General features: G+C 42.5%; 3 protein-coding genes across 6 annotated transcripts; 1 reads left to right on the plus strand and 2 right to left on the minus strand.

The window, feature by feature from the left end:
• Positions 1–81: 81 nt before the first annotated feature.
• marveld2b (MARVEL domain containing 2b) lies at positions 82–7,520 on the minus strand. 4 transcript variants are annotated; one of them, XM_071352190.1, is made up of 9 exons: positions 7,106–7,520; positions 5,681–5,774; positions 5,274–5,414; positions 3,905–5,147; positions 3,760–3,795; positions 3,297–3,475; positions 2,375–2,546; positions 2,192–2,242; positions 82–1,644 (listed from the first exon to the last, which is right to left on the minus strand). In XM_071352190.1, the coding sequence occupies exons 4-9, from the start codon at positions 5,129–5,131 to the stop codon at positions 1,525–1,527; spliced, it is 1,785 nt and encodes a 594-aa protein (XP_071208291.1). In that variant the 5' UTR covers positions 5,132–5,147; positions 5,274–5,414; positions 5,681–5,774; positions 7,106–7,520; the 3' UTR covers positions 82–1,524. The 4 variants fall into 4 exon arrangements, with proteins under 4 accessions (XP_071208291.1, XP_071208292.1, XP_071208290.1 ...); XM_071352191.1 differs by lacking the exon at positions 5,274–5,414 and having other exon boundaries at positions 3,905–5,152; XM_071352189.1 differs by lacking the exon at positions 5,274–5,414 and having other exon boundaries at positions 7,106–7,519.
• A 2,596-nt stretch (positions 7,521–10,116) lies between these two features.
• On the minus strand, positions 10,117–16,765 carry ak6 (adenylate kinase 6). Its single transcript, XM_071352197.1, has 5 exons — positions 16,470–16,765; positions 15,964–16,056; positions 11,305–11,363; positions 11,008–11,153; positions 10,117–10,445 (listed from the first exon to the last, which is right to left on the minus strand). Exons 1-5 carry the CDS (start codon positions 16,504–16,506, stop codon positions 10,256–10,258), a joined length of 525 nt encoding a protein of 174 aa, XP_071208298.1. The 5' UTR covers positions 16,507–16,765; the 3' UTR covers positions 10,117–10,255.
• On the plus strand, positions 16,759–27,730 carry rad17 (RAD17 checkpoint clamp loader component). The gene is made up of 17 exons (XM_071352196.1): positions 16,759–16,897; positions 17,255–17,349; positions 17,462–17,722; positions 17,817–17,897; positions 18,233–18,413; positions 18,778–18,920; positions 19,112–19,164; positions 19,274–19,399; positions 19,549–19,618; positions 19,936–20,047; positions 20,635–20,835; positions 21,190–21,284; positions 21,358–21,504; positions 22,499–22,627; positions 23,008–23,128; positions 26,481–26,538; positions 26,664–27,730. The coding sequence occupies exons 2-17, from the start codon at positions 17,305–17,307 to the stop codon at positions 26,953–26,955; spliced, it is 2,115 nt and encodes a 704-aa protein (XP_071208297.1). The 5' UTR covers positions 16,759–16,897; positions 17,255–17,304; the 3' UTR covers positions 26,956–27,730.
• Positions 27,731–27,969: the final 239 nt, after the last annotated feature.

The raw sequence follows: 27,969 nt of genomic DNA on the forward strand, positions 1-27,969 counted from the left end.
ATGACTTCTAATAATTATTCCAACTTTTAAGATTCACAAGTTTGAGGGATTTATAAAATTGTAACAGTTCAAAAAAAAAAATTTAAGGGCTTTTTCCACCCCATTTACATTTGTGAATATAATATTTGGCCAAGAGGATAATGTTAATAAAATAGTTATAAAATGATCGGAATTACAAGGATAAGCATCATGCCATTTAATTTAACATCATCAAAGGTAAACATAGGTAATTCTGGAGATTTTATACACAACCATTCATGGATTTCAATCCATAGTTTACTAGCTTTATATATTCTGAATCAGAGGAACAAAAAACACAAGGCATTTTGTCAAAATTGAATGTTTTGTGCAAGAAATCATTAACAGTGTAGATGGAAGGATTAGGGCCTACGGTGTGTGTGTAAGATGACACCTTGGTGCTTGGGAATCGCAGTGGAGCCAGAACTCTACACCGTTATGATTTGAATAGGGGGTCTGTGATGCCCAACGCCCCCCCCTCTAGTGTCCATCATGACCAAACCAGTCCTGCAGGATTTAACGAGACCAACAGCCATGTCATGAGGACTAGGCAAGATTCCACACAGACAGAAAGTGTGTGTGTGAGACATTGTTTAGGCAAGATTCCCTTTTTGTAACAGACACTGACTGACAGAAAAAGGATCCAGTTTCCAATCGTCTCTGACATTCATCGACCCACTGACATAGTCAGTCACACACACACACTCTTCTGTGACTAATATAATGGGTCATTTCTACTAGGGGGAAAAAAGCATCATAGTTTTTAGAATCTTTATCAAACTGTGCTGAAATCAAACTTTCCAGACTTTCCTTCAATTATCAAGAAATGGACAAGTACATCAGTAAGCAAGTCGAAACAGAAATATATGATACTGGATAACGTTTTTACACATAAATGTACAAAATATACCAGAGATGCCATGTGTTCCAAATAAACCACATGGATTGACATCAGTGTACAACATTGGACTGTGTTCATGTACAACGACATATAATACATAGGAGGTGCTTTGTCACTTAATTTAAACAATTATTGCAGAAAAGTCTTGTTGAGGAAATCATAAGAGATTTGTTTAGTTTCATACTGTTACAGTATCTAGAGTTTACAAAATGGTACAATAGAGATAAATAATTACACACAACAAAGAATGACATCTGCCCTCATTATCAAATTGATGGTAGGATACTGTGTAGAGACTGATCTGTACTTCAGGGTTGGGCTGTGGCAACCAACTCACAATTATGGCGTTGAAAAAAATATCACGGACATCAATAAAAACAAATGCATCAGATAAGAAGAAAACGTGTAGATTATAAAACCAGCCTCAATATAAATTTTTTGTGGCACTAAAATCTTTATATGATTTGACCCATGGCATGTCCACATAATGCATATAACTGGCAAGGAGTGGCATCCAACATAATGTAATGGACGGTAAACTTCAGCATTCGGGCTTGACCTGGCTCAGTTAAGCTGCACAGTTCAGAGTGTGTGTGTGTGTTCGTCTAGTTGAATCCGTCGTTCCAGTCCATGACCTTGTTGTATTCGTTGATCTTCTGTTTGATGTGGGACAGTTTGTTCTTCAGGTACTCACACCTCTCCCTCTTCTCAAGGAACGTAGGATCCTGACAACAAGAAAGAGAGAAAAGTTAACATTTGTTCGTTCATTTACTGTCTCCATCTCTCTCTTTCACCATCTGCCTCTCTCTTACACACACACACACCTCAACCTCCTAAGACATCTGTGGCAACAAGTCCCATATCATGTCTTGCCATTTCATAAGGTAATAAATGGTGGAACCGAAAGCCATCAGATAAGGGCATAGTTGCATTTGATGTATCTAGCAAATGTCCTAGTCTGCAGTGTGCGTGTAGACAGGACAAAGATAAACGTTTCAAACATGAGTTCTGAGTGAATAGGAAGTGCTCCGATCTACTGTCAGTCCGTCACACATCATTGGTTTACCTGAAAGGGAAACTACCTGAAACTATGTGAAACTCCCCGCCTACACAAACCGGTTCTGCAGATCAACGTCTACTGGGCATCGTCCATAAACATATTACTGAAACCTAAAACTACTCTACAGGTCATTGTTAGGGCTCAGGACCTGTAGTGGGTCCCCTTACTTATATACACATTCTCTATTAAAATAAGACTCAAAAATCACTTACCTCTTTCTTTCTCTGGTACTCCAATACTATGGTTTCGATGCGTTTCTTCTCCTGAAAGAAGATCTTTAACTTTGAACAAGGGATTGGTAAAAAGCACTAGAATGACGTGAATGGACATTAGGCTATAGTTTGTCAATATGATTTGTGTGTGTGAGTGAGTGAGTGAGTGAGAAGTCTCAGTACCAGTTGACTGGAGGGCCGTGGAGGCAGGTTCCTCATCAGTTCGTCCATCTCGTCAAACCTCTTGGCCATGGCCTGGACCTCAGCATGTAGCTCTTTGTACTCAGCATACTGGTCCTTAAACACAGCCTTGTACTGGTCCCTCTCCTCCTCCGTACGGATGGTCGGGTACTTCCTGTTCACACAACAAATACAAAGCAGAGGTCATCAACAAGCATGGGTGCATCTCAAATAGTCTAAAATGACTCGTCTTATACACACACACACACACACACACACACACACACACACACACACACACACACACACACACACACACACACACACACACACACACACACACACACACACACACACACACACACACGAACCGCATAGAAATGCAGGGTTGGTTTTTTAAGGCCTTTATATGTAGAAACAAATGTCTACCACCTGGGCAACTAGGTGTGTGTGTGTGTGAACTCTCTTGCCCATCAATGACATTAACTGATCAATTAAGTGGCAGAGAGAGAAATAGAAAAAGCAGGACTGAGTGTGGCCCTCGTGAGATGGAGTTCTGCGCCGTATGACCGTGGATAGATAAGTCTAGTAGGAAGCAGACTGTGGCAGTCAGCTATCCTCTTGTACTTAAGGTCCATACGTTTGATTTTATTTAACCTTTATATATGCAGGGAAGTTCCATTGAGACCAAAGTCTCTTTTTCTTCACAAAAAATTAAGCAAATACAAAGTACATAATAAGGAAGCAGTGATACAAATTACATTTACATTTACATTTAAGTCATTTAGCAGACGCTCTTATCCAGAGCGACTTAAAATGACAACGAACAAAGGCAGGAGCATGATACACAACAATACATACGATTAAAAACTCCCACCTGTCAGAGAACAGGTCAAATAAAGTTAGATGGGTGGTCAGTACTCACGCCACGTAGTCTGCGATGATTACAGGTTTGGGGATGTGTCCTGCAGGGATGTGTCCTCTGAGGATCTCTGGCTCCATCATCAGAGGGACGGCTGGAGAGGCAAGATGGCCGTCCAACACCTCTGGGATAGTCTGGAGGGTGGGGAGAGGGGTCTGCTCTGAGGTCCTGGAACCGCCCAGCTGGGGAAGGATGGGGATCGGAGGTATGGTTACTACGTTGTCAGCAGGGTTGAGGTAAATTCCATATTAATTCATGTCAATTCAGAGAGTAAACAAATTCTAATTCCAAACGTTCAAGTGGAATGTCAGTGTACTTCCTGAATTAACTGGAATTTAACATGGTTGTCAGTATGTATACTCAGCGTAATGGAATGAAGAATGTGACATTGGGTGTGAAAAAAAAGAGCTTTACAAATTAAATGAATAAATATTAAAGTTTTCTACTAGTGTACTAAGAGACTTACAGCAGATATTGGCAGGGAAGATCCAATGGTTTTCATCTGAGAACAAAGAAGACCAATGGGAAAGGATGAGGCAAAGGATTTGTCATGGAACACAAAAATGGCAGCCCAAAAGGACAACTATGTGTGTGTCTAATCCTGCCCTCACCTCCTGCGCTAACCCCTCCCTCCTCAGCCTCGCCGCCTCGTGCCGCCACAGCTTCAGACACACGCCGGCGCCCACAAAATATATTATCATGTTGACGAACAGAAAAATAATGGCGGCGGTCTGGCCGGCCTCTGTACGACAGAAGGCCCCGTTGATTCCGTTGTTGAAGACAGGGATGTAACAGAGGCCTCCTCTGGTTGTGTCCCTGACGTACATTGACGCTGCTACCATGTAGAGAAACCCAAGGGCCAGGTTAATCACACACTCAGTCAAGGGCCACCAAGACGAGTCTAGGAGGATGGTACGGTAATACATGGTCATCCCCAGGACTAGCATAATGACTGTTACTATCCAGGCCAGGCCAGCCACTACCAAGATGAAGGGGGTTTTGGGTCCGTCGTAGCTGAACGATCCGCTGCCTCCGTAGGCTGCTGCGCCGCCCCCTAACCCCCCGAACAACTGTGGCTGGGAGTAGCCGAACATATTGAACCACTCGTTGTCCTTGTGCACATAAGCACACGCGCAGGCGAAGACGACAGCGCCCAAAAGGAGCTCGACGCAGCCCAGGATGCGCAGTAACCCCGCCCAGGACTTCATATAGGCGTAGCGCTGGTGGTAATCCTCCACCCGCTCGCTGTAGGTCTTGGCTGAGCGGAATGTGACGCCCGAGACAGACTCGAAGGCATCGGTTCCTAGCAACATGGCGTCACGTTCTTTTCGGGAGTTGTAGCTGCCGCCAGAGCCTCCGTACGGGTCCAGGTAGGAGCCGGGGAGGGAGGGAGAGGGGGGAGGGGAGCAGGGGACACCTCTAGTGGTTCCTGGTTTGAGGTCGTCTTTTTCCGTCAGCGGCGGGGAGGGGGGTAAGGAGAAGGGCTTGTTGCTGCTACCACGGACACTGTTGCCGCGGAAGAAGTTCTTGAAGGAGTCAGGAATGAAGCGGTGGACGGGTTTGATGTCCATGGCTGCGCTGTCGTTGTCAAGGCGCTCCGGGGCACCGTCGCTAGGAGGGTAGAAGTCAGGGCCCACGGGGGGCTGGTCTGGGAGGGGAGGGGGGGGCAGGGGGTCGGAGCTCACAGCCAGGTCTGCCCCCCTGAAACCCCTAAGGGAGCGAGGAGGAGGAGGGAGGTCCTGGTCCCTCCATAAGGAGCCCACTGGAACCTGGTCGTAGTGAGGTTCTGCATCCCGGACACAGTTGAAACGGCCAGAGGAACCTCCTCTAGCAGACATGGGGACCCACTGGTCTCTGCCCTCGTACAGACACAGAGAGGAGAGAGGCTGTGGTTAGAAAATACAGGACAATATTGCCAAAGGATGAGCTGCTTGATTGTCTCGAATCTATGCAGTATACTTTGTGTGACCTCTAAACTACCTTTAGTAGTTGCATGTAAACGGGCACCGTCTTCAATCAGGAGCTTCTTGGGTATTGGCAATGCCAGATATACTGTTACCCCCCAGATAACACAAAGAACCTACACGTAACCGCAGATTCACCTAAACCTCATGTGGATTACTGGAAAGCAATAGATTTTTAGTGAGTGGACTATCCTGGTGGTTAAATCAATAAAAATTAAATAAAAAATGTCTCCCACAAACAAAACAATGTGGGGAAAATTTGGTAACAAGTTTATAGTTTTCTATAGCATGTCAAGTAACTCAAGTAAATCTCCCATCACTAAATGACCACAATATCTCTTCACAATTTTGGCATTGTTGTATCTTGCATCAATAGTAACATCGCAAATCAACAAAAAATATGGAAAATAGTTGGAATAATACCTCTTTTACACAGTCACCGGGCCAGACTCACATGGCCTTGCTGTTCAGTATGAATATGTTTATATGGCTCTGATTTCCTCTCTGGCTGTGTCACCTGGAATGAGGACAAACAGGTGACAGTCAGTTACACTGAGGGAGTTTGTTTATCTGGCCCGGGTTACCCCGGTGGAAGAAGTTTGAACCAGGAGAAAAGTGATGCCAGGCTGCCTCCCGACTTGAGCCAAGTGCCTGCTCTCTCTCCTTGATGGCGAAGTCGGATGAAAACAAAAGTGACATAAGTATGTGGAGAGTGATCAGTAGGATTGTGTGTTTTCACATTCAGATGTGATTGCTTTTTATAAAAACGCAATGACAACTAGTTTAAAAATTCTACAAATGTATTTTATGGAAAAGATATGCATGTTTCTGGACGATGCGCCATGCTGCCTTGTTGACATGCAGATTACTGTTTGATTTGAGAAGGGCGCTCCTCCCTCCCCGCTTTTGCCCAATAACGTGACTGGCCATTGCCCAGTTCAACCCGGGCCAGCGTAATATAACTCCCTCAATGACCTACATGCATCAAATTAAATATCTTACTTGTCACATGCTCGGGAATACAACAGGTGTGGACTTTACCGTGAAATGCTTACTTACAAGCCCTTAACCAACAATGCAGTTCAAAAAATAGTTAAGAAAATATTTACTAAATAAACTAAAGTAAAAAATAAAAAGTAACAAAATAACGAGGCTATATACAGGGGGTACCGGTACCGAGTCAATGTGCAGGGGTACAAATTAGTCGAGGTAATTTGTACATGTAGGTAGGTGTAAAGCGGGAGTAATGTTGTGTACTGAATATCTACAGTATATCCTACATACTTTCATAACTACTGTAGGTTTGCAAAAAGGCTCAATCTGATCTATTTGTTCTGACCTAACATAGCCATTTTAAAAGAGACTGTAGCAGCCGGTTACAACTCCATTACACCTTGGAAGTTGGGTGTGTGTCTTTGTCGACATAAAAAATAAATAATCTAAACCACATGACAAGGCTACATCAAATCTGAACTAAAACTCGTGTCCACAATTTCATTAAATCAATAGACATTGTCTGATTGTTTGACATTTTGGGCATGCAGTCCACCACATGGCGAAGTGGAGCTTCGGGAACATTCTACAAACACTTATTGTTATTAACCTCTGAGTACAGAACTACTGATCTTTCACGGCATTATCTATGTTTTAATTAATATGAACCTGATTTGTAAAGTTATCAGGTTGCTGTCCAGACAGTTTACCATCCCCATGAAATTGCTATTTGCATCATCACATATAACCTGCATAAAACTGATAAGCACATATATTAAAACATCTGTAATATATATTCCTAAATGTGACAACTCCGTTGACGTTAATTATGAAATGTATTTGAATTTAGCTTACCTGCGGATGATACATCCACCTGTTTCTTCCGCTAATTAATTTCCGCAGAACGTTGGAGCTGGACCATGTGACCAACCAGTCATGCTATGCCTGACATAGCCGTCTGACAAGAAACACACCTGGGCTGGCCGGTCGAACCAGGGGTGTATTCATTACGCCAATTATTTTGCAAAACGTTCGTCTGTTGCGAAACTGTTTAATAAGGCCTACTCCAAACGGAAAACGTTTTGCAACGAAAACGAGTTTCTATTGGACAAATTTAGGTAGGTCGCTCACCGTTTCGTTCCGTTTGCCTCTTAAACGGTAAACGATCTGTTGCAAGACCCAATGCATACAACTCAAACTGAAAAAACGTAATGCAACGTTCAATTAAACGAGAACGGCTCGTTTCTAAGCGATTAGTTAAAAAACAGTGAGGGGTTTGGTTGCGGTTTGGGGAAACGTGCCGTTCAGTACAAGCCCGTACGCAACGTAGCACACGTTCAATCGAACTGAACGCACCCCTGGTGCGGTGGGTGTAACTTGCGCGCTCTTAAAACGGGGATCGAAACCAGTGATATGATCTGAAACCCCCCTTGGCCCTTTTCACCATTAATTACTACTTTTTTGCCGTTACTCTAATTTGCATTTTACTCCTTTTTTTGTTGTTGCAGACTAGGCTTGCTCCTCAAGCTGGCTATGTCAGTTACAGATGCAGCACACCAATAGAAATAATAGCTCAGTTTAGTTTATAGCCTGTAGCAGGGGTGTGAAACATATGCCATGGGGTCCAATCCAGCCTACTGGTTGTTTTTACTCAAAACCACAATGTACTTAAATGACTAAACCAAATCGAAACAGAGGGTTCCTCCCCTCTGACCTTCTCCTCCAATGGATTTTGAGGAGTCGAGAAGAGGTGGTGAGGAGTATGAAATTGAGATTATCCCTGTGTAGAAATTATAAGGGACCGACATTCATCAGCTCGCTAATAAATCACCGAAATGAAAGCTTGACAGTCAGGGAACTTCGAAAAATACCCAAAACTTTTTGATGGTGAGGAAATATAACCAATCCAGACCTCTGTCCGAGACAGAATGCAGCTTCCAGGGCAAAATGAGTTTGACACCCCTGGGCTTTAGACACCCCTGGCCTTTACTTTAGACACCGCTGGCCTTTAGACACCGCTGGCCTTTACTTTAGACACCGCTGGCCTTTACTTTAGACACCCCTGGCCTTTACTTTAGACACCCCTGGGCTTTAGACACCCCTGGCCTTTACTTTAGACACCGCTGGCCTTTAGACACCGCTGGCCTTTAGACACCGCTGGCCTTTAGACACCGCTGGCCTTTACTTTAGACACCGCTGGCCTTTACTTTAGACACCGCTGGCCTTTACTTTAGACACCGCTGGCCTTTACTTTAGACACCGCTGGCCTTTAGACACCGCTGGCCTTTAGACACCGCTGGCCTTTACTTTAGACACCGCTGGCCTTTACTTTAGACACCGCTGGCCTTTACTTTAGACACCGCTGGCCTTTACTTTAGACACCGCTGGCCTTTACTTTAGACACCCCTGGCCTTTAGACACCCCTGGCCTTTAGCTACAGATCCAATAAATCACCAGTTCATCATAAATGCATTTGTATTCTTTATTATGTGGTTCCACCATCATTCCTTCCTTGTACAGTATAAAGCTTTAGCCATACAAAAACGACCACTGTCTACTGTTAAAACCTGTGAGTATTTCATGGAAATACTAGCGGTATGAGGACAAAATGAAATGTTTCATGCATCTTTTCAAAATAAAATGGAAATATAAAACCTAAAATGAAAAATAAAAATGGAAAAAAACTTCTGGCAAAAACATAATTCCTGCATTATTAAGTGTTGTTGAAATCTGAATGACATGACGAGGTTTATGGCTACCAATGTCCACAAGAAATTATGAATTTAAAAGATAATACTATTCAAAAAAAAAAAAAAGTACAAAAAAAACACATTTAACCAAAATGCATGTTTTTTTTTATGTAGATAAATCATTGCAATGCAATAAATGCAAAATAAATTGTAATCAGTTTTAAATCAATCTATGCCACAAGAAAATGCAGCATGCATCCAACTAATACACATTCAATTTTGCCCATCCTTAAAGACTCTATAAAACAACAAAACATTTCCCTTAGCAGAGTAGAGATATAGTGACGCATGCATTTGGACTTGAATACTGCCCAAATCTTGTGATGACATGGTGTTTCATGACATCTAGCTTGTACATGAACAGCTCTTGCAACACAAGTCAGTATCCAAACATGCTTACTGCCCTAGCTTTCATCCTAAATGAAGGTGTGGTTAACCATACAGTCCAAGAAGGGAATAAACACAGCCAATGGGTGCATCCCAACTGACACCAGCTACCACATATAGTGCACTACCGTCGACCAGTGTCCGAGGCCCTGGTCAAAATTAGTGCACTATATAGCAAACAGGCTGCCACTTGAGCCGTAAATATTTATTATCATTACACTGGGCCTCTGCTCAGTGAGGGAACCATGCTTGTCCATGTGTTAGACCACAGGTGTCAAACTCATTCCACGGGGGGCCGAGTGTCTGCGGGTTTTCGCTCCTCCCTTGTACTTGATTGATGAATTAACATCACTAATTAGTTAGGAACTCCCCACACCTGGTTGTCTAGGGCTTTATTGAAAGGAAAAACCAAAAACCTGCAGACACTAGGCCCTCCGTGGAATGAGTTTGACACCCCTGTCTTAGACTGTAAACACGTCTACAATAGAGTGTACTGTTTACCAATTTTATGTCATCAATGTTGTCAACTATGCTAGATGAATTTAATTTTTCAGACCTGGGGCATATTTTTGTTCCAGTCCAAGACTATCACACCCATTTCAACAACTCAATGATTGGTTGATCAATTCAGAATCAGGTGTGATACATGTTGTGCTCGAACTAAAACCAGGATCAGAATCAAGACCAAAACCAGGACCAGGATTTAAAGCCTCAGTACTATCCTAGTATGTGTGCGATTGCTATAAGTTAAAGGCATATAGATTTTTTTTTTTTTTTTCAACAAACAAAGAGTCCATTGGTATGTTTTTTCTAGTATGAAGAAGATTCCAGCCATGCACTGTTTTGGTTTCTAGGGTTTGTGTCCATGCTAGTTGTTGTCCTTCACCCACTGCTCTATCCACTGGACTACCTGCTCCAGGTTGCGCTCCAGGTCCTCAGGCTCGTTGCTGGGCAACTGGTGGACAATCTCCTCCTTGTAGGCCTCCATGGCCTCCTCATAGATGGTCTGGAAGATCTCACACTGGACATTGTCCTGCAATTTCTTCCCTGTGTAGCCCCTGTGGAGAGAGAGAAAGAGAGAGAAAAATACACATAATGTGTTAGACCTTCCTGAATCCTCCATAGGGTCTTACCAGGGAAGAGGGAAGTGTTTTGTACAGTCTCTCTCTCTCTGTGTGTGTTTTGCATTTCTTCTACAGGGGGTACACAGAGAAATAAGAGATTGTACAAAACACTTCCCTATGTAGCCCCCCCCCCCCCATGAAGGAGAAGGAAAGGGAGGAGCATGTCAGCGAGTTGTAGGAGAGAGAGAGAGACCCTTTTTAGACTACTGAGCCGAGCCATACTGGCTTGCAAACCACTGGCCTGTTTATGCGCCAACCATAGTAGCTGGAACCGTGTTGAAAGCACATCGAGCAAATAAAACCTCTCAGCCAGCGTAAAAAGATTTGGGTTGGCACGATAGTATGAAGAAAAGAGAAAGTAAGAAGGAGGCGCACACAGGGTCATGGTGTCTGTAGCCCATTTGGAAAACAGCACGGCAGTGATAATGTAGTCCGTGTTCGCGACGTCTAGCAAATACACTGTTAAACCTTTTTCAATTTGCCAGGAGAAACACACCTGCCCTCCAGCCGGCTGTAGAGGTTGGTGTTGTCTGTGCGGAGCACGAATACAATCTGAAACCAGCGCTCTGGGAAGAAGTCACAGCCGTGGTAGTCCACTATCACCCCTCCGTCCCCCATCTTATCCTCCAGCTCATCCACCACCTGGAACAAGGTAGTAAAACAATCAGCCTTAAAAAACACAGCGAGGGGAAACAAAAACACACAAGTCGTGTGGCGGGTAACTGCAGTACCTAAAATACACCGGCTTTGTCATGAGATGTGAATAGACTGTTTTAGATGAAATAAGACTCACCCGGTCTTCATCCAACACTGGGCACTGGTACTCTTCATCAAATCCATCAAACAGCTGCCCTGAAGAGACCAAGACAAACATCATCAGCATGCTCTCCAAAACTAATAATCAGATATGGGCCTATTTCTACTCCCGTCAGGTGAAAACACAATGAGTCGTGATGGGGTAGTGTTATGATACATACAGTGGCTTCAGAAAGTATTCATACCCTTGATTTATTACAGCCCAAATTCAAAATGGATTGAATCTGTTTTTTTCCCCCCCTCACCAATAAAGTAAAAACATGTTTTTAGAAATTTTAGCAAAATGTATTGAAGAGAAATATAGGACATTCCTAATTTACGTAAGTACTCACACCCAAGTCAAACATTTGGCAGTGATTTAAAGCTTTGAGTCTTTGAGTCTCTAAGAGCTTTTCACACCTGGATTGTTCAACATTTGCCCATTATTCTTTTCTAAATTATTCAAGCTGTCAAATTAGTTGCTGATCATTGCCAGACAACTATTTTCAGGTCTTGCCATAGATTTTCAAGTAGATTTACAGTACCAGTCAAAAGTTGACACACCTCCTCATTCAAGGGTTTTTCTTTATTTTTTTTACATTGTAGAATAATAGTGAAGACATCAAAACTATGAGATAACACATATGGAATCATGTAACCCAAAAAGTGTTATATTAAAATACATTTTATATTTGAGATTCTTCAAAGTAGCAACCCGTTGCCTTGATAACAACTTTGCACACTCTTACCATTTTCTCAACCAGCTTCACCTGGAATGCTTTTCCAACAGTCTTGAAGGAGTTCCCACACATGCTGAGCACTTGTCTCCTTGTCCTTCACTCTGCAGTCCAACTCATCCCAAACCATCTCTATTGGGTTGAGGGCGAGTGATTGGGAAGGCCAAGTCATCAGATGCAGCAACCCATCACTCTCCTTCTTGGTCAAATAGCCCTTACACAGCCTGGAGGTGTGTTTTGGGTCATTGTACTGTTGAAAAACAAATGATAGTCCCACTAAACACAAACCAGATAGGATGGCGTATCTCTGCAGAATGCTGTGGTAGCCATGCTGGTTAAGTGTGCTTTGAATTCTAAATAAATCACAGACTCTGCATCTCACAAAGACACAGTGGTTGGAACCAAAAATCTAAAATTTGGACTCATCAGACCAAAGGACAGATTTCCACCAGTCTAATGTCCATTGCTCGTGTTTCTTGGCCCAAGCAAGTCTCTTCTTATTATCAGTGTCCTTTAGCAGTGGTTTCTTTGCAGCAATTCGACCATCAAGGCCTGATTCACGCAGTCTCCGCTGAACAGTTGATGTTGAGATGTGTCTGTTACTTGAATTCTGTGAAGCAATTATTTGGGCTGCAATCTGAGGTGCAGTTAACTCTAATAAACTTATCCTCTGCAGCAGAGGTAACTCTGGGTCTTCCATTCCTGTGGCGGTCCTCATGAGAGCCAGTTTCATCATAGCGCCTGATGGATTTTGCGACTGCACTTTAACTTCATTGGGATAGGGGGCAGCATTGGGAAGTTTGAAAAGCATGCCCATAGTAAATTGCCTGTTACTCAGGCCCAGAAGCTATGATATGCATATAATTGTATTACAGAACTCATATGGCAGGCAAAAACCTGAGAAAAATCCAACCAGGAAGTGGAAAATCTGAGGTTTGTAGTTTTTGAACTCACCGCTATCGAATACACTTTGGGATATGGGTATTTTTTCTCTTCCTAAGGCTTCCACGAGATGTCAACCGTCTTTAGAACGTTGTTTCAGGCTGCTTATGTGAAGGGGGGTCCGGATGGGACCTGTTTGACTAAGGGGTTTGCCTGCAGCCTCGTTCTCAGTCACGCGCTTTCACTTGAGAGGTTTCTCTCGTTCCAGTGCTTTTCTACAGACAATAGAATTCTCCGGTTGGAACAATATTGAACATTTATGATAAAAACTTCCTAAAGATTGATTCTATACTTAGTTTGACAAGTTTCTTCGACCTGTAATATAACTTTTTGAACGTTTCGTCCGAATGGACCAGATTGCGCTTTTGGATTGTTTACCAAACGCCCTAACAAAAGAAGCTATTGGACATAAATGGACATAAATGATGGACATTATCGAACAAAACAAGCATTTATTGTGGAACTGCGATTCCTGGGAGTGCATTCTGATTAAGATCATCAAAGGTAAGTGAATTTTTTATAATTTTCTTTATGAATAATGTTGACTACCCAACATGGCAGATATTTCTCTAGCTGGTTTGGGCTCTGAGCGCCATTCTCAGATTATGCTTTTTCCGTAAAGTTTTTTTTGAAATTTGACACAGTGGCTGCATTAAGGAAAGAAATTATACAAATTAACTTTTAACAAGACACACCTGTTAATTGAAATGCATTCCAGGTGACTACCTCAAAGCTGCTTGAGAGAATGCCAAGAGTGTGCAAAGCTGTCAAGGCAAAGGGTGGCTACTTTGAAGAATCTGAAATATAAAATATATTTTGATTTGTTTAACACTTTTTTGGTTACTACATGATTCCATATGTGGTATTTCAAAGTGTTGATGTCTTCACTATTATTCTACAATGTAGAAAATAGTACAAATAAAGAAAAACCCTGGAATGTGTAGGTGTATCCAAACTTTTGACTGGTAATGTAAGTCAAAACTGTAACCCAGCCACTCAGGAACATTCACTGTCTTGGTAAGCAACTCCAGTGTTAGATTTGGCCTTGTGTTTTAGGTTATTGTCCTGCTGAAAGGTGAAGTAATCTCCCAGTGTCTGGTGGAAAGCAGACATCAGAGAGGAAAACCTGTTATTTTGCCTGTGCTTAGCTCCATTCCGTTTCTTTTTTATCCTGAAAAACTCCACAGTCCGATTATAAGCATACCCATAACATGACGCAGCCACCACTATGCTCATCTATAAGTCTATGCTAGGTAAAGTCCCGCCTTATCTCAGCTCACTGGTCACCATAGCAACACCCACCCATAGTACGCGCTCCAGCAGGTATATTTCACTGGTCATCCCCAAAGCCAAAACTTCCTTTGGCCGCCTTTCCTTCCAGTCCTCTGCTGCCAATGACTGGAACAAATTGCAAAAATCACTGAAGCTGGAGACTTATTTCTCCCTCACTAACTTTAAGCATCAGCTGTCAGAGCAGCTTACCGATCACTGTACCTGTACTGTACACAGCCAATCAGTCAATAACACACCCAACTACCTCATCCCACATAACTGTTACTTATCCTCTTGCTCTTTTGCACCCCAGTATCTCTACATGCACATCATCATCTGCACATCTATCACTCAATTTTTAATGCTAAACTTGAATTATTTCGCCTCTGTGGCCGATTTATTGCCTACCTACCTACCTACCTACATTTGCACACACTGTACATAGATTTTTCTATTGTGTTATTGACTGTACGTTTGTTTATGTGTAACTCTGTGTTTTTGTCGCAGTGCTTTGCTTCATCTTGGCCAGGTCACAGTTGTGAATGAGAACGTGTTCTCAACTGACCTACCTGGTTAAATAATGGTGAAATAAAACATAAATAAATGCTTGAACAAAATGGAGTGGTATTCAGTAATGTGTTGTATTTGCACAAACATAACACTGTACTCTGGATAAAAAGTGAATTGCTTTGCCACAAAGCTTTAGTGCCTTGTTGCAAACAGGATATTTTTATTCAGTACAGGCTTCCTTCTTTTCCCTCTGTCAATTAGGCTAGTATTATGGAGTAACTACAATGTTGTTCATCCATTCTCAGTTTTTCTATCACAGCCACATTAAACTCTGTAATTGTTTTAAAGTCACCACTGGCCTCATGGTGAAATCCCTGAGACGTTTCCTTCCTCTCCGGCAACTGAGTTAGGAAGGACGCCTGTATCTTTAATAACTTCACCGTGCTCAAAGGGATATTTCAATGTCTGCTTATTAAAAATGTTTACCCATCTACCAATAGGTGCCCTTCTTTGCGAGGCGTTGGAAAACCTCCCTGATCTGTGTGGTTCGATCTGTGATTGAAATTCACTGCTCGACAGAGGGACCTTACAGATAATTGTATGTGTGGGGTACAGAGAGTTATTTAAACAAACATGTTAAACACTTATTGCACACAGAGTGCATCCATGCAACTTATTACGTGACTTGTTAAGCACATTTTTCCTCCTGAACTTATTTAGGCTTGCCATAACAAAAGGGGTTGAATATTTATTGACTCAAGAAATGTAATCTTTTCACTTTTTATCAATTAGTAAAAATGTAAAATAACATAATTCCACTGACATTATGTGGTGTTGTGTGTAGGCCAGTGACAATGTTTTCCTCTCAATTTCATCCATTTTAAATTCAGGCTGTAACAATAAAATGTGGAAACAGACGAGGTGTGTGAATACTTTCTGAAGAGACTGTAGCTAGTGTACCCTTATGCACTTGGTCATCTGGGGTCCATTCATTAGTCAGAATACGTTTGGAAAACGTTTTTTCCGCAACAGAAACCCTTTATGACCCAAACGCAAAGAACGGGGAGGGGCCTAACTGACCAATAGAAACTCGTTTTCGCTGCAAAACATTTTCCGCTTGGAATTAACGGTTTCCATTGCAAAACGTTTTGCAACGGGATCACACTAATGAATAGACCCCTAGTGTCTCTTCTTACCTTCTTGTGCCAGGTCGCCTACATTGACATAGGTTAGTCCTGTCCTCTGGGCAAGCTCTTTTCCCAGGGTGGTCTTCCCTACGCCAGGGGTGCCTGTCAGGATGGCATAATCATTATAAACAACGTGCTAACTAGGTAGGGAGCTACCTCAAATTTAGCCTACTTCGCCGTTGTACATCTGCAACTACGTTCCAAACATACTACTTTTCTATTTCTAAATTTGGTATCTATGCAAACAATTTGCAAGTGAATGATGCCAAAGTTACGAAGGGGGTTGTTTGGTACAGCACCTACTAACGTTAGTAGTTAGCTAACGTTACCAACCAGGAATTTCGACCACGCAGCATCTTTCGAGCTTATTTGTGGTGCATCATTGGCTAGTCACAAGCACATAATCGCCCTGAACGGTCTATAAACGTACAAATTAAATATCGTTATAGAGGCAGGTAGACGGTGATAGTTAAATAGATAGTTAACTCGTTGGATGGGGACTTGTTTAACATTACCTGTCAGTAGAATATTTGGTCGCTTCATGATTTTCATTGCTGTTTTTCTTTGCCTTGCGTGCACTGCACGTGACCAAATACAGGTACCTTAGAACTCGGAAAGTTCTCCTATTTTGTTCGTTACTTTTGTTAACAAAACCAGACAATTTGTAACAATCAGTAACCCACTCAATCAAAGTTACTTATGAGTAAAATACAACAAAGCTTCGTGAATCGTGTATTTGGAGAACACGCACCCCGTGTGAGTAATGTGACGTCGGTATTGCGCGCCGCGTTGGCAGAAGGACCTCAATTTTAAAGGGAAAACGCTCTCTGTTGTGGTGTTTTGAATCGACGTTTGTTATGTATTTGCGTTTCTATTACAAACGTAAGTTATAATACATGTGACTTTCAAAGTTTGGAATTACTTCAGAGGATGGCCAAGAAAGGTATGCGTACTTTGTTTCATTTATCTAGCTAGGTTTGTGCGTGAGAAGTGAAGTCTGCGTAGGTAGCTAACTAACTAGCAACTTTAGCTTAACGTTACTTTGTTAACTTGTTTGACAACTAGAGTTAGCTAGACTATTCGAAACGTTGGATGTGTTAGCTACTATTGTAGCTCTGGTGACTTAATCGACCTTATTCCTACTTAGTTATGCCACGTAGATGGCTATTACTCAGTAGCAAACTCAATTCCTAGCAAACGTTAGTAAAATTGGCGCTAGGTAGCTACGTTAGCTAGCTAAGCTAGTCTGTTTTCTGCATACGTTATGATATAAGCTAATTTTCTATTCCATCTTCCTCAGTCTTGCATTGACCAGCTGGCACCTTTTGTCAATGTGAAGCACCACATCTTATGATGTCAAAACTTTTTCTGAGAGGAAAAGTAGCCTCAAATAAAGTGAGTTCATGGTGTGCGAGTGTGGATGCGGGTCTGTGAGCGAGTTCAAAGTAGATCGCTAGCACGTTAAAAGGATGCACTGTCACTTCACTAACATCTCTCTCCCCCCCAGCTGGATCGTTGGGTGGAGCCATCATTCGGTGAACACCTCGGCAATGCCTCCCTCTCCTCAGGCATTGGAGGCGTAGCCCTCTCTGGAGGTACCTGGGTTGGCAAGGCCCGGCCGTCCAGCACCGACCCCAACAGCAGCAAACGCCTCCGTAAGAGTAGGGCAGACCCCAACGCCTCCAAGCTCCAGACCTCTAACTCCACAGAGCCTGCACAGGGGGACCAGGATGAGCCCTGGGTGGACATACACAAACCCCACTCTCAGGTAACCATCCTGGGGGAAAGACTAGACCACCAGACCCCACTGGAGTGAAGTTGTGAATTTCATCACACACTTATCTCTGTTTGGCCTTGTGTAGGCTGAACTGGCCGTCCACAAAAAGAAGATTGAAGAGGTGGAGGATTGGATGAGAGTACACGTGGACCCCAAGACTGCAAAGGTTTGGCTCTGATGTTTTTAAAGCTCAAAAGATGGCTATTGATCACTGTTATGGCACTATGCATTCATCTCAGTTTTAGAGACACTTTTAGCACTTCAAATTCAGAATATTTGTGTTTTCAATTGAGAATAATACACCAAATCAAAGCTAAAACGTGGCCTACTGCTCATTTATACCAACAGCACCCCATGAAAAATCTGAATATATATATATATTGTGCACGAGCACATTTTATTGCACCGCCCCACCCCAAACATTTTCCCATTTCTATGAAATCTAATCTAAACATAAGTTTTCTGAAAGCTCTCAGTACTCAAATTTTACTGTGTCCACAGGGTGGCGCTATCCTGCTGCTGACCGGTCCGTCGGGGTGTGGGAAGTCAGCTACAGTGCAGGTTCTGGCCCAGGAACTGGGCTACAGGGTGCAGGAGTGGAGCAACCCCTCCAGCCTCTCAGAGTACCGACCCAGCGCAGACCGCTCAGACCCTGACACTTACAGACAGACCTTCGACCCAGGTGAGAAAAACCTGGTGTGTATTCAGTGGCGTAAAACTTTCTGAACGTTGCAGATAGAAATTGATTGTGTGGGGCTGACATGATTCCTTATTCCACATAACAAACTATCCTATCTGTTTAGTACATTTTTGTAACGTTGCACCCTCCTAAACAGGCCCGAGGTCTGTCTGGACCAAACAGGCTAGTACCTCTATTTTGTGTTTTCCCATTTTAGTTTTTGTTTTCTGTTGATCGTTCGTTTTATTGTACTGTATGTTCAAGAAGTAGACGCAATAAACGTCATTGGACAAATAACAGTTGGATTGCCAGCGTACATCCAACACATAATCACATGAACTTTACCATTTTCTTCCTTCCTCCCCAGACTCGAGGTTCAATGGTTTCTATGGCAGCTCTCAAACAGGCCTGTTCCAGGAGTTCCTTCTCAGGGCCAACAAGTACAACCGTCTGCAGATGAGCGGAGAGGGAGGGGCCTCGGACTCAGACAGGAAGCTCATACTGGTGGAGGTACAGTACACTACCTACTTAGTACTTAGACAGACAGTATCGTTGCCACGACAACACAGCACTTAAACGTTTACAGTAGTAAGAAAAGCTTTACTTATTTTATTTTATTTTTTCTTGACATTGAGTTCAACATTTGTGTATCTGGTGTTAATTTCTCTCTTTCTTTCTCTCTCGCTCTTGCACGCTCTCAGGACTTTCCTAACCAGTTCTACAGGCAGCCTGGGTCCCTGCATGATATTCTGAGGTGAGCTCGTCGTGTTTTGAGGGACTCACTGTGACTGCAGAAGATATTAATACTGAGGTTTTGTTCTGTATTAATTTGTGTGTGTATGTACATGTTCCTCCTCTGTCAGGCGGTTTGTGAAGACGTGCCGGCGTCCCCTGCTGTTCATCGTGTCTGACAGTCTGAGTGGAGACAGCAGCTCCAGACTGCTGTTTCCTAAACATGTACAGGAGGAGCTGGGGGTCTGTAACATCAGGTACTTTACAGTCAACTCTGTACACTAACCCAACACACTGCCCACTGTTCCCTAAACATGTATAGGAGGAAGTGAACATTAGCAACATCAGGCAGATTGTTGACAGGTTATCTTTCTCTAACCCAGTGGCCCTCTTCTTCTGTTTCCAGTTTTAACCCTGTGGCTCCCACCAGTATGATGAAAGTTATGAGCCGGATTGTGTCTGTACAGGCAGTAAAGGTAAAACAACATGTCTTTGTGTGCATGGGAGTGTATGTAGCCTAGTGGTTAGAGCATTGGGCCAGTAACCGAAAGGTTGCTGGATTGAATCCCCGAGCTAACGAGGTAAAAATCTGTCATTCTGCCCCTGAAAAAGGCAGTCAACCCACTGATCCCCGGTAGGCCGTTATTGTAAATAAGAATTTGTTCTTAACTGCCTTGCCTAATTAAATAAAGGTAAAATGTAAAAAATAATAATAATAATGTACATGAGTGTGTATGTGCTGTTCTTTTTTGGATGTCAACGTGTGTGTGTGTGTGTGTGTGTGTGTCCACAGAGTGGAGGAAAGATGTGTGTTCCTGACAAGGCTGCTTTGGAGCTGCTGTGTTCAGGATCCTCTGGGGACATCCGCAGTGCCATCAACAGCCTGCAGTTCTCCTGTCTCACAGGTGAGGGCGCCACACCCATAAACGCCACACAACAGTTCAGTGGTCAGTCACCTGCTGCTTCTAATCCTGTTGACCACTGGTCTAAAATCAATGGCTTCCGAACCGTTTAGCATTGTGACACCAGTAGTCTACTGATGAACTGCTGACTGAAAGGTAATAGACCAGTAGTCTACTGATGAACTGCTGACTGAAAGGTAATAGACCAGTAGTCTACTGATGAACTGCTGACTGAAAGGTAATAGACCAGTAGTCTACTGATGAACTGCTGACTGAAAGGTAACAGACCAGTAGTCTACTGATGAACTGCTGACTGAAAGGTAATAGACCAGTAGTCTACTGATGAACTGCTGACTGAAAGGTAATAGACCAGTAGTCTACTGATGATGAACTGCTGACTGAAAGGTAATAGACCAGTAGTCTACTGATGAACTGCTGACTGAAAGGTAATAGACCAGTAGTCTACTGATGAACTGCTGACTGAAAGGTAATAGACCAGTAGTCTACTAATGATGAACTGCTGAAGTGATTCATATATTAAAGTTAGTGACCCACCTGTAAAGCTGTTCTCCGTGGTTATAATCTTCCAGACCAGTCTATGAAGAAGGGGTTCTGGGCAGTGGAAAGGGGAAAGGCGACGGCGACCTCGTCGGGGAGAGCCGTTGTCAAGGCAACGCGTGGGAAGAGGAAAGCCAAAGATGCAGAGGGGCGGGACAAGGAGCAGGCGATAGGGGGGAAAGACGCCTCCCTCTTTCTCTTCAGAGCACTCGGCAAGATCCTCTACTGCAAGAGTGAGTGACGGCAGGGGGAAATGGGCAGTACATGGGGCAGTACATGGGGCAGTACATGGTGAAAGCCTATCAGGGGAAATAGCTTTTACCTGTCCAGTGTGAACAGAATAGAGAGATGGAGAGGAAGCCTTTTTCATAGCATTTAGATTCAGCAGAGATACAACATTGCGGAACATTCAGATAGAGATGTATTATAGAGAACAAACGTGCGTCTCTGACATGTAGAAGAAGGAATCAGAACAGCTCTGTTCGTCACAATTATAGCAGTAATGTTCCACAATGTTACATTGCTGGGAGGAGGGGCTCTGTTGAAGTGGATGGATTTTGATTGGCTGGTGTGTTTATGATTGACAGGGGAGAGCCCTGAGGGTTCAGAAGGTTCCCAAGGACCCAGTCTGCCTGCACACCTCTCAGAGCACCACAGAGACAGGCTACTGGTGGACCCAGAGGTACAACACAGACCAACACATAGACAGACCTAACGTGTCATCATATAACCCCCACCTCCCTCTCCCCTATCAGGCTGTAGTAGAACGCTCCCACATGTCAGGAGAGTTCTTCAGCCTGTACCTGCAACAGAATTACCTGGAGTTCTTCTCTGATGTGGAGGATGTGGCCCGGGCCTCAGAGTACCTGTCTGATGCTGACTTCCTCACTGCCGAGTGGAGCGTGAGTAGCACTAGGACTGGCCTAAAAATTATTAGTAGACCTATGGCCTAAAAATCAAACATGGCCGATTTCACGATATGTATCTCCATTTTTTGTTTCATAACATTTTCTCTAAATTTGCCTTTTGTTGTACAATTTTAAAGGTAAAATAAACTGCATTTCAAACAGTCAGCAATAATCTAATGACTTCAGGGTTTGTGAAATTATACCTAGACTAAATATAAGCCTTCCACAATCATAAGACCCACTAATAATGTAATTATTTGATCAAAATAGTTTAACCAGCTTTTTTTGCAATAATCACTGATCTGGCTTTCAAGTCTCTGAAAATGTCCTTTTTGTAAAAACAATGTTTTACCAGAACCATTCATAATGCACATTCACTAATAATGAATGACTGTATGTAGCAGATATTATAGACAATTAACACCGGTCTCATCAACATTCCGCTAATCTTTATATTTCTAGTTTAGTCCATTTCAGATCTATTTGCTAGCTAACAAGGCAGAACAGTTTTAATTGTGAACACACCCTTATGTCCGTCTCTGTTTGATCAGCATGCCAGCCAGTCCACTTTGTTCAGATGTTGAAATCAAATCGCCTGCCTTATTTCTCAGAATGACCTCGGCTTTCCCAGTTCCTTATAGAGTTGTGTTTTATCCTGATTGCACAAGTGGAGTGTGAGTAGCACTGTTCACAAACCAATACAATTCCTGGTTTTAAAGAATAGAGAAAACACCATTCTCCAAATGGACATGACAACTTCGAACACTTGGATGTCAAAATGTCAGGACCATGAGGCTATGAAATATTTAAATCTAACATTGAGGACTTGGATTGGGACACTGTCTCGTAGTCAAGTTTTTCATATGATGCCCCACTGGTATCATATCACAAGCAGTGCATATGCCTATTGAGTTACTGTTGCAAAACGTTTCCCGGCTAGCAGGCAGTGTCATTGTGTGTGTGTGTGTGTGTGTGTGTGTGTGTGTAGTCTCGTAGCACCATGGCGGAGTACGGCTCTTCTGTCGCCACCAGAGGTCTTCTACACTCTAACTCTGGTCACGTGGCTGGTGGCTTCAGACCCCTACACAAACCCAACTGGCTATTGGTCAACAAGAAGGTAACTTTAACACGCATACGCGCACACAAACACTTATGTACGCGCATGCACACGCATGCTTACACAGTCACTCACACATATTCAGGCCCAAGCTCAAACCCAACTTGCTACTGGTCAAGATAAGGTGAAAGGTCAGAAGGTTATGAAGGAAACACTTTCACACACACATTGGGGTTGATAGCAGTAACATGAGGGGACTTTCTGAAGTCCTAATGTGTGTGTGTGTGTGTGTGTGTGTGTGTGTGTGTGTGTGTGTGTGTGTGTGTGTGTGTGTGTGTGTGTGTGTGTGTGTGTGTGTGTGTGTGTGTGTGTGTGTGTGTGTGTGTGTGTGTGTGTGTGTGTGTGTGTGTGTGTGTGTGTGTGTGTGTGTGTGATTTCAGTACCGCGAGAACTGCCAGGCTGCCCAGTCTCTCTTCATCAGTTTCTGCCTGACGCCTGTTAGTCTCCAGACAGAGCTACTTCCTTACCTCGCCCAGCTCAGCAACCCCTTGAGGAATCCAGGTTAGACACACGTGACGTGACCTGCATTGCCCTACAACCTTAGAATGAAAGATTATACACACACACAATCAAAGATTATAGAAATAGATAACCAGAACAGAAACATCCTCATCTTTGTTGAACCTTTTATTTGATAGTTTCCACATGAGCCCACATGAAAATATTAACACATCTATATTTACATCTATACACATCTATATTAACACATCTATATTAACATCAATATACACATCTATATTAACATCAATATACACATCTATATTAACATCTATACACACATCTATACACATCTATATTAACATCTATACACACATCTATATTAACATCTATACACACATCTATATTAACATCTATACACACATCTATATTAACATCTATACACACATCTATATTAACATCTATATCAACATCTATACACATCTATATTAACATCAATACACATCTATATTAATATCTATACACATCTATATTAACATCTATATTAACATCTATATTAACATCAATACACATCTATATTAACATCTATACACACATCTATATCAACATCTATACACATCTATATTAACATCTATATTAACATCAATACACATCTATATTAATATCTATACACATCTATATTAACATCTATATTAACATCTATACACATCTATACACATCTATATTGACACATCTATACACATCTATATTCACATCTATACACATCTATATTCACATCAGTACACAGCGCAAAACACAATGATAGAAAACAAACACATTCTTCAGTAAAAGGTCCTCAGCCATCTGAATTTCCTTACGGCGAGTAGACAACTCGATTCAGCCACGGCCTGTTCTTTTTTTTGTTGAAGCGGATGGTCAGGGGCTGCAGCATAATTCTAATAATTTGTACAACGTAAATTGACCAACTAAACCCTAAAAGAGATTGTATTTGAAAAGAACAATTTCATACCTTGATTACATTGAGACACGATAACATATAAAAAAATATGATTTGTGAGAGAACTTGAGAATGGATTTCCTAAATTAAACTCATTCCCGGTGACACACTTTTAGGGGCAGAAAATATCACTTGCGGGCGTTTTTGGACCTGTGGACCACCTGTTTCCAACCCATGCCCTAGATGCACACCATTTCTAACATTTTAACATTTTAGAGAGCCTTGGAGATTATTACAAAAGCGAGGTACAAAAAAAATACAAATGTAAAGCAGCTTTACCTAACTGAGTGGAGATGGACAGGATCTCAGGAGTTGGCTGTCCCTGAGACCCGGTCTGGTGTCTCAGGACGTCTGGAAGCTCTAAACAGAATGTCCTTTTTTATTCTTGCCTGTCCACAGCAGCAGACAGAAGAGCTCTGTCCTCCTCCTTACGAGGTTAAACACATGCAGATCACATTCAAATGAAGGACAGGGTCTGTTGTTTTGACTATGCTTATTAGTAATGCAGAGGGCAGGTGGTTTGATTTGCATCTGAAAGCCATGTCGCTCTTGAACCTGTGTTTGCTATTGCTACTAGTGTCTGACGACTAGGGGTGTGTCGAGTAGTCCAACAAAACCACTATTGAATCGGATATGGGCAATTTTCCTGACACGATTATGATCTGAGTATTTTTTTTGTGATTTAACTGTGATAAAAAATAAATATATTTTCAGGTGCCAGCACGCATTGTTAAATCAAGTGTGAGGTGATACATGTTGTGAATGGCTAGTTTGCCTGTCTAAAGAGAAGGGCGGGGCTGTATGTTGATCCTGCTGCTCTGATTGGTTAGAGCCAAGCTTTATTTCTCTGTCCACTCCAGGGCCTAAAATGAACCTTTTGGTCCAGCAGCAAAGGATAAATGCTCACTAACAGGGATGTAAACAAATTTGTGCACAATATCTGAGAGAAATAAGCTTTTTGTGTGTATGGAACATTTCTGATATGTTTTAATATTTTTGTTCAAATATAGTAAGAAGTAATGTGGTCTATTGTTTCATTTCATTTTTTTGTGACCTTAGTCTTAACCAAAATATCACAGATGAGACAAAAATGTTCCCCTGCCCTTTAAAGGGTTTAAGGTTACCTTGGTAACGTGACTCAGACGTGTTTGTGCCTGTGAGATTGAGAGTCTGACCAGTAGCAGCCTTGTCTTCTCTAGCAGTTGAAACTCAAACAGTGAAAAATAACATAGCTTGTGAACAAAACAATGTAAATAGCCATAGAAACACAAGGACAAAGTCTCACTTCAGTAGACTTTCGTTTCATGTAAATTAGACCAACTTTTATGCCTGTAAGGCAAGCAGCTCTTCTAAAATGGTATATTTCAATCCGCTCTTCACGTGCGCACAGCCCCCTGCCAGGCAGTGTTGCAGCGGGAGGTCGGATAGGATAAAAGATTCGTAGTTCTTTTATGCGATTTAATTTACCAGCTATGAAACAAAACAGCCACTGCAGCATTTATTTGACTATAAATGTGATCATACTTGACTATTTCAATTCACAAATGCTAGTGAAATGGTCAACACTGTGGAGCCCTGACCGCCCACCAACGTGGCTGGTGAAATAGACATCTTAACTACCAATGCCAACATCTACCCACATTTGCCAGGTGGCTGGTGTTAATTTTAGGCACGGGCCACTCATTTTGCTTCATAATTTCACCCGATCACATCTCCTCGCATGTTTACGGTCTGATAATTTATATCGATGCTGCCTCATGTTAGCCTGGTACTATGATAAATCAAATGGTGAGGACGTTTGATACCATAGCGGGGCGATTATTAGGGACAAAATATGAGCTGCCGATGAGCATTCTGATTTAGTGACAGCAAACTGCCGCTGCAAATCGAGGACACAGACATGCACCCCTCCACGCTGCTCTTAATCTGCAGGTTTTTTTGGTCTATAAACTTGCAGATGGGTGTTTTAACAACAATCTATTTAGACATATTAAAACACTTTCCGATCACGAGTATCAACCGACTATCAACTGTCAACTTACAGGTATGGCCAGGTTGGCACACCCCTACTGTCGATGTCAGTGACATGTACAATATGTCTTCATGAATATCATTGTTCTTCATTCAGTTTCCGTTTAAGGGCGTTAATCAAGGTTGCTATTAAGGAAACGAGCCACCAGACAGGTTTGATTAGCTTGCATGCTACTAAGATAACCCACCTGTAGCATGTTATGCAAGTCTAGCTTGCTAAACTAATTAAAGTATTGTGTTAGAACAGTAAAGGGGTCTCCACCTACTGGGTGTGCAGGTTTTTGTTACAGCCCAGTACTAACACGTCTGACTCCCTCTCCCCTTCCATGTCTCCCTGTCCCTCTCTTTCTGCCCCCACCCCCCTTTCCTTCTCTGTCTCCCATACAGCTCAGATAGCCTTCATTCAGGATGTGGGTTGTCTTTCCCGCAGAAAGTTGCCTGGCAGGTACATCACCAATAAGTGATATTTTACTATATTTGCACCATATTGGGAAGTTGTCTTCCATATGTTCTATGCCACTGACCTCCTTTAAAAAGAATGTGTATTCCTCTCTCTCTGCATCTGTCCAGGTTGAAACTGGAGGCTCTGACAGACAAAGACCCAGGGCTACTGGAGTTGGACAGTGAGGAAGAGGAGGAGGGGGGGCTCGTGTCTTCATCTGTCGACCCAACCTCGGGCACCCTCTCTGGGGAGACAGGAGACGAGGGGGATCCCTCCCTGGAGCCTCTCCTACCAGGCAGCCAGGGCCCAGGGGCTGGGGGACCAGATGGAGACCTCCCTGCCTCCCAGCCTCAGCCCACGACCACCTCAGCCCTTCTGGAGGAGGACGTAGTCATAGAGGAATATGACAGTGATTTCTGATTGACAGAGCTGACAATCTAATCACAGTACAGAGACTTCTGATACATTCACCTCCCGCCTTTGTGATTGACAGAGCCGACGTTCCAATAACAGGACTTCTAACATTGTCCAACCCTCCTGCCTTACTTAAAAACTGTGATCACTTACAGGACAGAACAGAAGAAGTTTGCGTTCGTTGGTATTATAGGTCTGACTGTCACTGTATCTGTTATTGTTTCTTATGGTAATGACTGTAGTTTTCATGTCAATGAATGTCTGGTATTATTCATTAGTGTTTTGCCTCAGTGAGTTCGGGGGGGCAAATTCCATCCCAATTCCTGTCTGATTCCATATCTGAACAAGTGACTTATATTGAAATGGAATTGGACCTGACACAATGATTTATTTGAAACATGTATTAACAAAACACACATGACAGACGTTGTGGCTTTATTGCAGACTTTGTGTGTTTGTTAGGGTTTATTTATTTGTGTGTTTAGAGCACATATCTTTGAATATATTTAGTTTGGCTTTAGAACTGTTGAGAACTTGGAAGATGTGTACAGTGGTAGGTAGGCTTAATATACCTGCCTGGCATTTCAATTAGATTTTTCTTCATCCTTGTCTTTTTTGTAAATGACCGTGCCAAGAGTGCTTGGCAGTGAAAGGTTAACATTCACCTCTCTCTAGCTTCCACTGAATCTTGAAGAAAAGATTACAAAAAATTGTGGCCTCCATCTTAACCCAACGGAAGAGTAAAACAGAAAGTGAAATAAAGTATTTTGTTAAAATTGAATGTTTCATCTGAGTACAGAAATAATGTCATCCAAGTCTCTTCCGTTTATGGGTATCATATCAGAGAACCCCAATATGGCATAATTATCTTTAAGATACCTATAGAACTACAGCAAGCAAAGCAGTGAATAACAGTAATCATTTAAACAACTATCAATAAGTGTTTTATGTTGAGATCTTATTTTACTTTATTTAACCTTTTATTTAACTAGGCAAGTCAGTTAAGAACAAATTCTTATT

The sequence above is a fragment of the Salvelinus alpinus genome, chromosome 19, assembly GCF_045679555.1.
Source record: "Salvelinus alpinus chromosome 19, SLU_Salpinus.1, whole genome shotgun sequence".
Taxonomy (NCBI): domain Eukaryota; kingdom Metazoa; phylum Chordata; class Actinopteri; order Salmoniformes; family Salmonidae; genus Salvelinus; species Salvelinus alpinus.

What these genes read in the sequence shown, in the direction of transcription:
- marveld2b (XM_071352191.1), bottom strand. Translation starts at nt 5,131, where the DNA reads ATGTCTGCTAGAGGAGGTTCCTCTGGCCGTTTCAACTGTGTCCGGGAT. An exon ending in CACGGCCCTCCAGTCAACTG is followed by an intron (nt 2,243 to 2,374) that starts GTACTGAGACTT and finishes ATCTTCTTTCAG; the next exon opens with GAGAAGAAACGCATCGAAAC. An exon ending in AGTACCAGAGAAAGAAAGAG is followed by an intron (nt 1,645 to 2,191) that starts GTAAGTGATTTT and finishes TCTTGTTGTCAG; the next exon opens with GATCCTACGTTCCTTGAGAA.
- ak6 (XM_071352197.1), bottom strand. Translation starts at nt 16,506, where the DNA reads ATGAAAATCATGAAGCGACCAAATATTCTACTGACAG. An exon ending in ACCAAATATTCTACTGACAG is followed by an intron (nt 16,057 to 16,469) that starts GTAATGTTAAAC and finishes CCATCCTGACAG; the next exon opens with GCACCCCTGGCGTAGGGAAG. An exon ending in TACAGCCGGCTGGAGGGCAG is followed by an intron (nt 10,446 to 11,007) that starts GTGTGTTTCTCC and finishes CTCTCTCCACAG; the next exon opens with GGGCTACACAGGGAAGAAAT.
- rad17 (XM_071352196.1), top strand. Translation starts at nt 17,305, where the DNA reads ATGATGTCAAAACTTTTTCTGAGAGGAAAAGTAGCCTCAAATAAA. An exon ending in CAGACAGACCTTCGACCCAG is followed by an intron (nt 18,414 to 18,777) that starts GTGAGAAAAACC and finishes CTTCCTCCCCAG; the next exon opens with ACTCGAGGTTCAATGGTTTC. An exon ending in GCAGTTCTCCTGTCTCACAG is followed by an intron (nt 20,048 to 20,634) that starts GTGAGGGCGCCA and finishes ATAATCTTCCAG; the next exon opens with ACCAGTCTATGAAGAAGGGG.